The sequence below is a fragment of the Mercenaria mercenaria genome, chromosome 5, assembly GCF_021730395.1.
Source record: "Mercenaria mercenaria strain notata chromosome 5, MADL_Memer_1, whole genome shotgun sequence".
In the NCBI taxonomy this organism is placed as follows: Eukaryota; Metazoa; Mollusca; class Bivalvia; order Venerida; family Veneridae; genus Mercenaria; species Mercenaria mercenaria.
Window position 1 is genome coordinate 2433799 of NC_069365.1, and position 14649 is coordinate 2448447.

General features: G+C 35.3%; 1 protein-coding gene across 1 annotated transcript in view; it reads right to left on the reverse strand.

The window, feature by feature from the left end:
• Positions 1-14271, reverse strand: part of LOC123556222 (CD109 antigen-like) — a 31480-nt gene extending 17209 nt beyond the window's left edge. The window contains exons 1-13 of the mRNA XM_045346814.2: positions 14222-14271; positions 12898-12968; positions 12388-12545; positions 11030-11221; positions 9876-9946; positions 6574-6699; positions 5071-5110; positions 4414-4498; positions 3820-3916; positions 3186-3407; positions 2687-2831; positions 1556-1692; positions 482-580 (exon numbers count right to left, since the gene is read on the reverse strand). Of these exons, the coding sequence (XP_045202749.2) occupies positions 482-580; positions 1556-1692; positions 2687-2831; positions 3186-3407; positions 3820-3916; positions 4414-4498; positions 5071-5110; positions 6574-6699; positions 9876-9946; positions 11030-11221; positions 12388-12545; positions 12898-12968; positions 14222-14224 (1446 nt within the window). The 5' untranslated portion in view covers positions 14225-14271. The remainder of the gene's footprint in view (positions 1-481; positions 581-1555; positions 1693-2686; positions 2832-3185; positions 3408-3819; positions 3917-4413; positions 4499-5070; positions 5111-6573; positions 6700-9875; positions 9947-11029; positions 11222-12387; positions 12546-12897; positions 12969-14221) is intronic.
• Between the last annotated feature and the right edge of the window lie 378 nt (positions 14272-14649).

Here is a 14649-nt window from a genome sequence, read left to right on the forward strand (position 1 = left end):
CCCTTTCATACTTAAATTCTTTGACAAACTTCGTTTTCTGGACATAACTTTGGTACTATATAGAATAATGACTTGAAACTCAAAATTTATCTTTACCTTCATGATCTACATATGTGGTAACAATCCCAATAACTCTAATTGATGTTTTTGACAGAACTATGCCCCTTGGAGTATCTTCCTTTAAAACTAGAGGTCTCTTTTTGAGACATATGTTCATTTTACTGTCAGATCGTCAAATAGTGGAGCGAGCTGTCTTACGGACAGCTCTTGTTTGTATTACGTTTACTTTGCATGACATCATCGCGTATTCTAAACAAATGACCTGTTATCATTTCTTATTTACATAATAAATGCTGTACAAGTAAAACATGTTTGATATATTAATTTAACTAATATTTATTTTTCTTTAAAAAAACAGTATACAAAATGACATTGTGGTAGTTTCGGATGCTGAAAGAAATAAATGCTAGGAATACATTACTTGTGGGTTCCGAGTTTTCACAGATATTTGAATGTAAGTACGACTGGTTGACTGGAATTGATTAAGCCACTTTGATGTCTGCAGCTTCTCAAACTTTGCCTATAAAATGTTATAAATACGAAAAACTACTTCAACACATAAAATGTAATCCATTTTAAAGAATCTACACACCTGCATAAAGTTTGTGCAGTTACATTAAATAATATACTGCATACACGGGATCATAACCAAATAAAAGTTTAATAAGTGATGTCACTTTTGTAATGCATATTTCTAATGGAAGTGTAATTCATGCACAAATATTCGAAAAAAAGATATTTGAAATCTATTGAGTTCTTTACAAATTCTTTGCAATCAAACACACTAGCTTCTGGGTCTCAAAATTGCAAAAATTCACCGTTCATACGAACGGAAAATGCACGAATGCAATACATAACAAATACTGCAGCTGTCAAGCGTAATTGATATTCTTCTGCAAACATTTAAAATACATGTGTTTTATGTAAAGTTCAAAAGTAAAAACGAAATTTCATACAACTGAGTGTTTGAACATGGCACGGGTCGCAGTACGCCTGTACTGGTAAAATAACTGATAAAAAGGCAATGCGTTTGACTGTGCCCACACTTAAAACATGAAGTATTTTGCATATAGAACATGTAGAAATATTATGCAAATACTGAGAGTTTCAAGATCCCAACACAACTGTATAGGTTTATAAAAAGACCGGTAAAATGACAATGTGTGTGGTTTGGACAGTCACATTTTGCCAGGTGTTATATTAGTACTGTACACTGAATGAGAGTCGAGATCGTTTTATGTTCACCAGATATTCACGACCAGAAGGATCCACAAATTCAAAACCTCTTTAATATTAAGCATCACTGTCTGCAACAGTATAATCAGGTACGAACCGCAATTTTTTACCCAAAATGGCGCGAAAATTACCTACCCTACTGTACTGTACACATAACATAATAGTATGTGATACAAAGATACATATGATATATAAATATATATGTTTAAAACGAGTTTAAACAACCAGATTAAAAGTATAAATCTTTATTCCTACGTACATCTATTGTGATTTGTGTTATGTATATTGGAATTGAGAAGGTAAAAGGTACAATTCCATTTTTCGGGACATTCAATGTCTTTGGTCCCAGCACGTGCTTTTGTTCGGGGCGCGTTGTCGTCGGTGGAAGTGGAAACGCTATAAATGAATAAAAATTGAGTTATATTTTTTAAATTGATATGTATAACCAATGTTAATGTTCCTTTCCGCCAATGTTTGATTAGTTTTCAGAAAAGCTGCACAATATATTCGTACGTTAAAGTCAGTTTATAACTGATAAACAGAGTATCAACAGCGGTCAATTAAGACACAGTCAGCGGCCCATATTATATTAAGTAGACGTTGCTTGTATTATAATGGACTGAGTGCTCAAACCAAAGGTGTTGGAAAGAAATACTTATTTGAGCCGTGCCATGAGAAAACCAACATAGTGGGTTTGCGACCAGCATGGATCCAGACCAGCCTGCGCATCCGCGCAGTCTGGTCAGGATCCATGCTGTTCGCTAACAGTTTCTCTAATTGCAGTAGGCTTTAAAAGCGAACAGCATGGAGCCTGACCAGACTGCGCGGATGCGCAGGCTGGTGTGGATCCATGCTGGTCGCAAACCCACTATGTTGGTTTTCTCATGGCACGGCTCATTTACTTATTCTAAACAGAGCCAGAGAACAGTATTCTGAACAAATACAATGTATAATAATAACAATGTGTAATAAGAAACAAATGTACAAACTACGAAAATAATAGATGAAGAAAGAAACATAAAATATTATTTAATTCCAAACTGTCAGCTCTTGTGACGTATATACATTTTAAGTCTAATAAAATAAAGGGCAAAGATCAACAGGTCACAGGAAGCAGTTTCCCTATATCCAAACGTTGCAGCAGTGTATGTTTGCATACATTAAAACCGCCACTGGAAAGATATGATTAAGTGCACGAAAGCCCCAAGATGGACAGTGTATATAAGGTGAATCAAGGTGAATCAAGGTGAATTCCTTATACATGTATAGTTAACAAAAGGCACAACATATAAAAATACAATTGTAAACATTCTCACGTAACGGCACTCTTTTAATATGAATTTCTCAAATATAGATAATTAAAGTAAAATGGTATTAAAATATATTTTACCAATCCTCTTGTCTAACGGCATAGGTATCGGTTCTGGTAGAGGAATGGGCTCGGGGCTCTTTGTTCCGTAATGCATAGTCACAGTAACATTCACCTGAGAGTCCCTCGTAGATATGGGCTTGTCATCTTGGTCCGATAAGAAAAGCTGCAAAAATGCACGATAAAAAGTTATGACACGGAATAATCGTATTAAAAAGCTGAGCGAAAAAGGTCTCTTGTAATCGCACTTGTAACAGAGTTTTCCTGTAAATAGATACTTGTATAACAAGGTTGGTTAACAAAGGAAAAGTGCCATAAATTTGAACAAAACTATATATATTAACGTCGAACGAGTTGTCCTCTTATATTTCTTGTCCATAGAGTCTATAAACAGTTTATCATTTGACATATTTATTGCAAATTTTCTGCTATTTACGTCCAAGGTTAAATGTAACTTAAGGTGAATATGAATTACTCGATTAATGGCACGTCATAGCTTATAGCTAGTTTGGACACTTACGTAACAAGTGTATTTCAACCCAGGTTTAAAATTATCAGCTCCATCCATGAATACTAGTTTCTCTTCTCTATCGAAGTATTGAATCTCCGCAGATCCCGTTCTTGTATTACCCGTGAGACCTTCCTCAACTTTTGCGACTAACTCGAGAGTTGCGTAGTTTAGACTTCCCAGTGTATCAACCAGAGTTTTCATGTCAATAATGAATTTGTAAACGCCGTTTATCTGGAATAGATCAAATTTATATTAAATTAACCGGAAAGTAATGCTGAAGTGATGTGTACAATACTCTTGTAAGCAAACAACATTACTAGAGCCATATTTTAGATAAAATATTTAAACATGATATTGCTGAACATTTAAACATCTTTTATGTTTGGTAGGATTATGTCAAACCAACAAAACATATTGAGACATTTATATGACATAAAACATTATTCCTGTTGAAATGGTGATAGAAGAGCTATGTGAACCTTCGCGCATTATTTCTGGCATTGACAGACTCCCAATTGAAACGATATTACAAGCGACTTTAACCACTCAGCCACTGTGATCCCTAATAATGCCCCGAGGTATAGAATCTAGTACAATCAGCTAAGACTGGAACGTATATAATAATAATTAAATGTGTAGTTACCTTGAAAGACAGGCTTAATTCTTTTGTTCCACGATAACTATATTTTTGTTTGATGACGAGGGTCCCATTTCCTTCTACTCCTTTTCCAAATGTGTATCTTAAAGTAAGTACATTTGAATAAATTATATTTCTATCTGTCAAAGCTTTCGCTATTTTACAACTTTTGTGATCATTTAACCTTTAGCCTGCTGGCGGCAAGTGTTTCTGCCTTTGTGACCAGTGCAGACCTAGATCAGCCTACACATTCATGGTCTCCACTGTTTGCTATTCAGTCAGTAAATTTTCAGTGAACATCCCTTCGAATAATAAATGGTATTGTCCAAATTTAATGATGGACCAGTCCCTTCTAGAAATTTAGCAGGCTAAGGGTTAAATGATAACATATTATATAACACAAGTTTACCAAGTGGTTCAATTGACGATATAAGAATTGTTTAAAATTATTTGAAGAAATACTAAGATACACTATGTATGCCAAATTTTTAATTGAATGTTGCTGTATAAATTAATAAGGTTGATTTTTAATTAATATTTTAAAAAAGGTTTTATATCATGTTCATGCTGTTCTAAGTACTCGAAACTGAAAGACCTTACTTTGCCTCAACTTTACCGGTCAAGTACTTGTCGGACATAACACCAAAACTAGGGACTGTAACCGAGACTTCGAACCTGGGTAAAACTGGAAAATAAATAAAATTCATGTACATGAATGAATTTTAAGGTCGATGAAAGCCACGTGCATGAAAGTTTTTCAAGGTCGATGAATCTTTTTTTAGTTCGATGAAAGCCACGTGCATGAATGTTTTTGAAGGTCGATGAAAGTCATGTACAGGACGTTTAAAACGGTCGATGAAAGTCATGTACATAAAAAAATTTGAAGGTCGATGAAAGTCATGTACATGGAAGTTTTTTAATGCCGATGAAAGTCATGTACATTCAAAATTTTGAAGACCGATGGAGGTCATGTACATGCAAAATTTTGAAGACCGATGAAGGTCATGTACATGGAAATTTTTGAAGGCCGATGAAAGTCATGTACAAGGAAAACTTTGAAGGCCGATGAATGTCATGTACATTGAAAACTTTGAAGGTCAATACAATATAAATGAGAAATGTCATCGCCGTAAAAATGATTAAAATCATTCTGTTAATGTTTAATAATTAGAATACAATTTAATTATACTAATACTAATGATTTCTGAGAGCAATATGACATGGACCAAAATTGTAAGAATACAATGAGGTTTATACCGTATTCTGCCACAGTGAATGTCATCGACTCTGATGAACCCTGTACAGAAAGTACATGTTGTTAAATGACTTAAAAGTAAAACAGAAAATGAAAAAGAGAACGTATATTTCTTTTAAAATTTAGAAGATGGTGAAGTTTAAATGTGTTTTTATATTGACTAATGAAAGGTGTTTTAATACATATATAATACAAGATTTAAAGATCATTTAGATATGCCTTGTTGTTTTTTTTTTCAACAGAAGACAACAGATAAGATTTTAATTGTTTGTACTTTTACGAGCGTGATATTTTATGCACAGTTTACTCTTACATCTGTTATAAATTTAAAATCTTCTATCTATTTCACAACGGCCCGTATGTCCTTCTATAACGGAAGAACATTAGTGCCAGGTGTATGTTATTTATGAAGTCGAAATTTCGAGTTATTAAGTCGAAATTTTGAGTTATTAATACGAAATTTCGAGTTTCGTATCTTGCCCTTTTATCCGCAAAATTTGAACGTCTGTCCGTCTGTCAAAGGCCAGAATTGTCATGGACAGCCTTTGACTCTTAGAAATGGAATCATCTATCAGTATACATCCATATATTGTACCCAACATGTAGGGACTATATACTACCATACATCAATGTATGACCTATCATAGCCTCTAGGGCGGGGCGTATGTTCTCCGTGACTGTTTGATAAACGACATTGGGTCTGAAATCATTAGTCCTCCACCTCTGATTCATGTGGGGAAGTTGGCAGTTACTTGCGGAGAACAAGTTTGTACTGGTACAGAATCCAGGAACACTGGTTAGGTTAACTTCCCGCCGTTATATGACTGAAATACTGTTAAAAAACGGCGTTAAACCCAAAACAAACAAACATAGCCTCTAGAGCTACTCCAGATTTCAAACTGTATCCGGGATACATACCTTCATTTACATGTATAGTTTGTTCAGGGGCTCGAACTAGGTCGAAACCCTTCCAGATATGGTCAAAATAGTGAAATATTCTAAGTTTGAATACTTCCCGGTCACCTTCTATGACCCCTCCTCAAAATCTAGATCTATCCAGGTACCCTATCTTGGTCATACTCATTACTACACGTTCATGTAGAGTATGTCTATATTTCCTTGTAATATGGGCTAAAACTAGGTCGAAAACCTTCCAGACTTAAACATGGTTTAAATAGTGATATTTTATGGGCAAACGCTGCCCGGTCATCTAAATTATATGACCCTGTAGGGCTACCCGGTGGATACGGAACTCGAAATTTCGACTTAGTAACACGACATTTCGACTTAGTAACTCGAAATTTTGAGATACGTAACTCGAAATTTCGAGAGAATAAATAATATACACATGGCACTAATGCTCTTCCGTATTCTCGTAACAAACCAATAACTCCACACATTAAATATTACAACTCTACGTATTTTGATAAGTTAAATTACTTTTAACATGATACACAGAACAATTTTTTAAAATAATCCTAAAACGAAAAGCATGTAAAGCTTACACTAAAGTCAACTTCTATTCTCCAGTCGCCGAGTGGTGGTTGGTCAGATAATTGTAATTCCCCCTGGAACACTCCACTAGGATCATCCACTCCCAACCACTGACTTATCTTGTTATTATTTATATCCTAAAAAAGTAAAATATATATGTGATGCTATGTAAGCATGTTTTAACAAGAAATATCTTTAAAAATGATGGTCGGCGAATTGTAATAAGGAAAGAAGTTTATGAATTTTTCATCTAACATTCATATTTCATCTAACATTTTTCAAATTGCAAAACTAAACACCGCACTTTAACAATTTAAATGGTTCTCTTTTAATTTTTCGCAAAGGTTTCGTAGGGTTGCAATTTTGTTTCGTTTATCCTTAGACAAATAATTACAGCAGTAGTTTGATGAAGATTCATGAAGCGCTTCATGAGAAGAGGTCATTAAACGTGTTTATATTTTTAGCTAAATTGGTCCCTATCCCCATTTGTAACAAAATAGCAGGAGACCTTACGATATTGTTACACATCGAGTTTGATAAAAATCCATTACATTTTAGTGGTTAATGCGAAGAAAGGCATATCTACTTTTAGCTATAGTGGTCCCTAATAGGGCCTAAGTTCCTATATAAAATTTGGAAGAGGACTTTATAATGATGCTCCAGACCAAGTATGACAAAGATCCACCAAGCTGTTCATGAGACGCTGTATAAAGGCATTTCTAGTTTTAGCTCTAGCAGCCCCTAAAAGGGGTCAAATGTCCCAGCTGAACAAAGTTTGTTGCGGGCCTAATAAAGATGCTACAAATCAAGTTTGATTAGAATACATGAGAAAAAATCAATTAAAGGATTTTTTTTTATTTATTATTATTATTTATTTCTAAAATAGGCCAACTGATCCCGCTTTAACAAATGCATATTCGTTATTCATGAATCTTTGGGCAATGACGTCACACCTATAAAAAAGTGAAGGTCAAGCAAAACATACAACTGTAATTATTTCAATATTTCTGTTTCATATCACATAGATAAACTGTATGCAGCGTACCTTTATTTCAGTGTAATGAGATTCAGTCATTATATAGCATATATATAATGAAACAGATTTCAACTGAGTTCAATATTTGCATACCATACTAAAGAAAAATATTCATATATAATAAATCAGTTAAATAATTTGTAACAAATATATCAAAGCAAACAAGTACTCATTTTAATATGCAATCTGAATAAGTCACAAAAGCAAGAAACCTTTTCATATACAGACGACAATTGTAACAAGAAAAATCTTTTAAAAAGCACTTCTCTACATAAAAGACTCTTATCACACCCTTATTCATGTGATACGCAGACCGTATTCAGCTCTTTCTTTAATTTGATATATGTTGGTATTTGAACAGGTTTATATCATATTTATTAAACTTACTTATCATTTTGAGATATATCAATATTCTTGCTAAATATACTGAGCCAAAGTTAGCTTTAAAACTGTGAACAGCGTCGTTTAGGATAAACGCTTTGTCTACATTTCACTCAGCGTAGCACAATCAACAGAGTGAAAGAAATTGACACTCTCGTCCAATCAGGAAGAGTGTTGCATAAATCTTCCATTTTGATAAATTATCTATAATGCGTTATCAAGTAGTTTGATTTGCAAACTGAAGTCACGTGGCATAGGTAACGAAAACGAATTTAGACGGCGTCGCCGAAAAAAAAAAAAAAAACTGTCATTTATATATAGAAACGTGAAGCAAAGGAAAATATCTCATTAGACTTTACATTTCATTCTTATGACCTAACACAAGAAATGCGACAACGCAACGATACCAGTTTAGCGAATACCCGTTTTTCTATTTTAGTAACAGTGACCTTGACCTGAATAACAGAAATGTAATCCGAACCTTTGTCTAAATAAAAGGTATATATACACTACGTTTGGCGACAAAAGGTGTATCCAAGTGAAAAAGCAATTTCTATTTTCAGTACCTATGACCTGCACCCAAGTGACCCCAAGCCCAAACTAAAGATATTGAGTGGAAGCCATTTTTATGTTTCTAGTAATTATGACCCCGAATACAATCCAAAACCAGTTGGTTACTCCAAGTTTGGTGACAAAAAGTCAATTCTAACTGAAGTCATAAACTTGAAACCACTTTTCTTATGATAACTGAGAAGAAAAATCTATTTTAATTACTGTGAAGTTGACTATGACCCTAGGGCATCTTAATTAAATTTTATTACAAAGTATGGTCCGGATCAGTATTTGAACGGCGACTCATCCATTCGCGATTACAGAAGACACAAAGACAGACGCTTAAGTCTACTGCGCCACTATGTACTTTTTTAAGAATGCATATAATCTGAGTTATGCTGACCCTGACCTTGACACCACTGGCCCTATTAAATAATCACAACATTGATGTTTTATAATATATCCCTAGATCAAGTTTAATTACATCAATCAAAGCTAAAATTATTAAGCGGAAATATTTTTTTCTAGTTTTTGTACCAGTAACCTTGACCTTGATTCAACTGATTATACCAGATTGATATAGCGTCCTTTTCACGATAAACACGTTCAAATGCGCTTTACATATAGCAAACGCAGCCACACAGGGCGCGAAACTCATCCTCTACTAGTACAGACATAGAACGATCTGATCAGAGGGACAGAGTGAGATAAAGCCTCCCAGAACAGATAGAGAGAAGTCTGTCCGGCTAACTAAGCCTAGCTCTTTGCGAATAGACAGTCTGGTTCTTTAACGTGCCCAGTGTAAAGCACCAATACACGCAAAGTCGTTTTTCCTGGAAAGAATCAGTACAGGCGCCTCTTAGTTAGGTGGGAGACACTCAAGAGCACCTCAGAAATTTCCAGTGCCTGGACCGGGAAACGAACCCCGGACCTCTGGATTGACAGTCAAGCGTGTTACCACTAGACCACCGGCCCACCTAAAGGCAACACCAACATTGTTCTTATAATAACAACCAAATGAACAAGATTTACTTCAATATCTCAACGCAAAAAAAAAGTATTGAGCGGAAACGGAATCAGTTTGACGCCAGTTCCCGGCCAAGTAACGTACCTCGTTCTTATAACCTGGGTTTTTAAAACCTCGTTAAAATTAAGTACTTCACCTACTAATCTGTTTATTGTCGCCGAAGTCCGATCAAAGTGAAAAAGTGTCCTTATCTCATTTTAAGACTTACTGTTGCGTTACATAGTATGAAATATAGACTCTATTAACAAGAACTAAACTTTGGAACAGAGAGTAAGATTAACATAAGACATGTCAAGTTTTTTACAAGTTATACGTACATATATAGAGATATCCATTTTTCCAAACACCAAAGTTAGGTCTGGATTGGCCCCAAACGTTCGAAACTGAACTGCAACAGACATAAAAGAAATTTCCTGTGTTATTACTTCAGTGATATATTTTGTACACAGAATTAACTTTTAAGAAGTCGAAATAACAAAAATAATAATAGTTATAATAATATAATATTAACAGTGTTATATAATTAGGGTCATTACATCAGTACCTTGACCGGCAATGTTGTACTGGCTCAAGCCTAGATCTTGCGAGGGGCTTGCACCGAGAGTTAACGACTGGCTGGAGCCTAGATCTTGCGAGGGGCTTGCACCGGGAGTTAACGACTGGCTGGAGCCTAGATCTTGCGAGGGGCTTGCACCGAGAGTTAACGACTGGCTGGAGCCTAGATCTTGCGAGGGGCTTGCACCGAGAGTTAACGACTGGCTGGAGCCTAGATCTTGCGAGGGGCTTGCACCGAGAGTTAACGACGCTGGAGCTGATCTTGCGAGGCTGCCGAGTAACACTGCTGGAGCTAGATCTTGCGAGGGGCTTGCACCGGGAGTTAACGACTGGCTGGAGCCTAGATCTTGCGAGGGGCTTGCACCGAGAGTTAACGACTGGCTGGAGCCTAGATCTTGCGAGGGGCTTGCACCGAGAGTTAACGACTGGCTGGAGCCTAGATCTTGCGAGGGGCTTGCACCGGGAGTTAACGACTGAGAGCCGAATGTATCATTGCACCGTACAATGACTATTTTATCAAATACTTCTACCTATTTCTAATGTATCTTAGGCAAATGCAGACAAACTAACTACGTTTCAAACGGTGAACCTTTTGACGCAAAAGACGCCATGACGCTATAATTACATAATTTCTGGCGTAATGCGATATTTTTCCAATCATTACTGAAGCTGAATACAGGGTCGTTTGTGACAAACAAGCCGTAATTCAGACAGAAAATTAGTAGGTGTATAACATCAACAAAATAATAATTTATTGCAATTTATTTTCGTTGTTTCAAATGAAACTATCAAACGTCCTGCGAGATGGTTTCTTCTAATGTATTATAATGTGTCTGTTATGATTTTATTCTGTCTATATAGTATGAATGCTCAGTAATGTACACATGAATAAAGTTGAAGGCAGCGATATATATACCTTTCTGTCCGGGTTTATAAATGGCCTTATCTGTTTGTATAAATACTGACATCCCCTTCTGCATATAATTGAGATCAGTCGAGTTCTTGAAAAGGGTCATTCCATCACGGTCTTCTGCATTAACCTCTAATCTGTATGCAGAGTTTTGCAGGTCCCATGGCAGGTTCAAGACAAGGTTTGAGTTCATTGTACCTGTAAAATATCGTATGTTAACAAAATGTCCAGTACATTTCACTAGAGCTATATTATTGTGATAAAATCGGGTTTTCCCGCTTTATGCGTATTTAATTATTGCGCCGAACGTCAAAGTGGTGCGCTGAAAATGAATACAACACAAAGCATGTAATTCTTTGAAAGATGTCATGCTAGAATCGAAAGTATGATTATATATCACTTGGACTACGTTTTAATGATATAACCTCAACGCGCATGGATTTCAAACAATGGCGACCGCAAGCTTATGCCCCAGTTATAGTGTCACGTTTTGGCCGCGCCGTTGTACTCCGTTTCTGACAACCACTTTTTTGGAAATTTCAGCCGGGTGCCACGACGTGCCAAGTTGTCGCCACGCGGTAGCCACGTGATAGCCACGCTGTTTCCTCGCTGCCGCCAAACTGTCACCTCGTTGTCCCCACGTTGTTCTACGCTATGCTTCGTTATGCCTCGCTGCTGCCACTCCGCAACCACGTACAGCTAAAACTCGTCATGCATTGGCTGGCTGACTAGCCTAAATTACCAACGTAGCAATAAGTGGCGAGCCAAAACGTGACACTTTGACTGGGGCAATATCAAATGGCCGGACGCGCTATGTTCACGTTCTGTTACGTTTTTGCTACGTTATACTACGTTCTCGCCGCGTTGTTACCACGTTGTAGTATGTTGTTGGAAAACAGCAGCGAATTTTGAACATGTCCGAAATTAAGATTTTCAGTTCACGTGCTTGATCACGTTTCAGCCACGTTCTTTTCTTCTACGTTGGCTCACGTTGTAGCAACGTTAACCAACGTCCTCCACCTCTGATTCATTTGGCGCAGTAGTAATTTCTTCCGGTGAACAGGTTAGTACTGATTCGAAATTCAGGAACACTTGTTAAGTTAACTGCCCGCCGTTACATAACGTAAATATTGTTAAAAAAACGACGCTAAACCCAAAACAAATAATGGCAAACAATAATTTTATTCAACGTATAATCAATACATTTATTACAGACTACGTAACATTGATGAAAAATATCTATACATATACCCTTACAGTGATATTGTATGCAGAAAAAAACAAATACACATTTTTCCATATAAAACACAAAGTCTTTTTTTAAATAGGAGAAATAAAAAACAGAAATTAAAAGAGTTTCATACCTGCTGACACCGTTATTTCCTCCCTGACAACGCTTCCCTTCTTGTTTAGGATTTCGGCCATGAACAACATCTTTGGAAGATCTGAATCAAGTTTATTCAACTGAACGTTGAATTCCATTCCAGGCCGTATTGTGTCCGGACATAACACAATATAAGATCTTTGCGTATCATGAAAAGAAAAGAATTAATTAGTTTACAACTTTCCTTTATTACATTTCTAATATATAAATTTATAATTAGGCCTTTATCAGAATACTAATGCATTATGTAATAGATCAGCTAGAATATTTTCAAAATCTTATATATCTTGTTGAATCAAGGAAAATGTTGGAGAAAGGTTTTGACAGCTGCTCGCTTTAGAAATCAATTTTGTTATAATTCCGTACAGTTTACATTTATTCATCTAAATATGTATCTCAAAGATATGATGAGCATCAATGTGGTAAACAAACGACACTGAATTTTTGCGAACAAGAAGTTCAACAATGTTTATGATAAAATGTTACTTACTTATATCCAGAGGCTGTTGTTGTCAGCAAAGAAAGGCTAATTATCAATAGGAACAGCATTTTCCCAGTGTCCTGTAAGAAAACAAAATGTTTTGTTTTTTTCGATTGGAAGAAACATACTCCGGATCTTGTGTATGAAAACGCAAATGAGTGAACTGAGTTAATTTATGAATCTGAATTACACTGAATTGTTTTCAGATAAACAGTTTCTTTTGGTGTTTTTTTTTTCTTTAATTTGACAACATTTGTAGTTATAATTTAAGAATGTTCTTAATTTTGGACACACGATAACGGTCATTTTAAATTGGGAGAAAAAGTGCAAAAACAGAAATTCTAACACGATCCGATTCATTTTCCTATTAAACAAACAAGGCAGGAAACAGTGAATTATTATACAACAAATCACTGTTCTGACGTCACAATTATTACGTCATGGCGTCAAATGGCATAGCGGCGCGCTGGAAAAGAAACCGATTGAAAACGGGCAAATATTTAATGAATGTCGTCAAGGATGTATTTAAAAATCCTTGGTTACGTGTTAGAATCGAAATAATATATCTCATTAGTGATTTGCTCTTGAATAAATCAGTGTTTGTCGTTCAGATGCGTATTAATATATCACTCGGGCTGCGCCCTCGTCACGATATAATTCCTTCGCATCTGAACTCCAAACAATGATTTATTCAACGACAATTCACTGGATGAAATATATTATTTCTTAAATTTACTGTCGAGAAAACGACATACGATATTATAATTCAATATGATTTCTGTTAATAAATGGGAATTACACGATCGGTTTCGAGATCATTTACACTATCCTTGAGATGATTTATACTACCAGCCTCGAGATTATTGACACTATTCTCGAGACTGTTTACACAATCGACCTAGGGAATAATTAAAATAAATGATTCTATTCGTATTTTTTAGTCCATTCTGTTTGAATTATTTTAATTATTATATTTCCAAGATCAGGAAACACAATTGGTCAAAACTTTTTTTACAATGAAATAACCTCAGTGCAATGATCACAAACTACAATGTATACTGCGAATCATTGGTTTGACAAAAATGAAAAAACGCACAAATTGACAGAACACTAATTATAAAATTAACAGAAATTGAAACAAAATAGTTTTCTAAATATATGAACTGTTCTTAAGATATCTTTCTACTTTCACCTGGATTCTAAATATTGTATTAGTCCTTTCTAGCGAAATAATTTCATACCTTATTCAAATTATACTAGAAGCATCTGTAACAATAAAGTAAGAAATTAAATATAAATTTATTTTAACATATTTAACGGTGAATTTCCATACCATTAATTGACAACACTCTCGGGAAATGAATTCCTACCAGTACAGTCAACAGATTATATATTTTACAAGGAATTGAAGAGGATTAGCAGGCGGCTGACACAATGTAACATCTTGCTAGGGATTACAGACGCATGTATTTTAGCAAGGACTACTTTAACTTCATGACTTATGTGAGCAAACATATTGTTTTCAAAGATAAAATGTACTATCTATTTCCCCTAAATTTACCATATTTTTACCATTTTTGATGTAAGAAACACTAAATGACTAGGATCTTCTTCTTCTTCTTTGCGTTCCAAAATGTATAGGATGGAAGGGGCTGTTTTCCGTCAACGAAATTTAATCATATGGAACCAATAATGTATTTATTATTTTCAAAATGTTGCTTAGGTCGAAACCACTTTATGCAAACAAATTAAATGACTTTA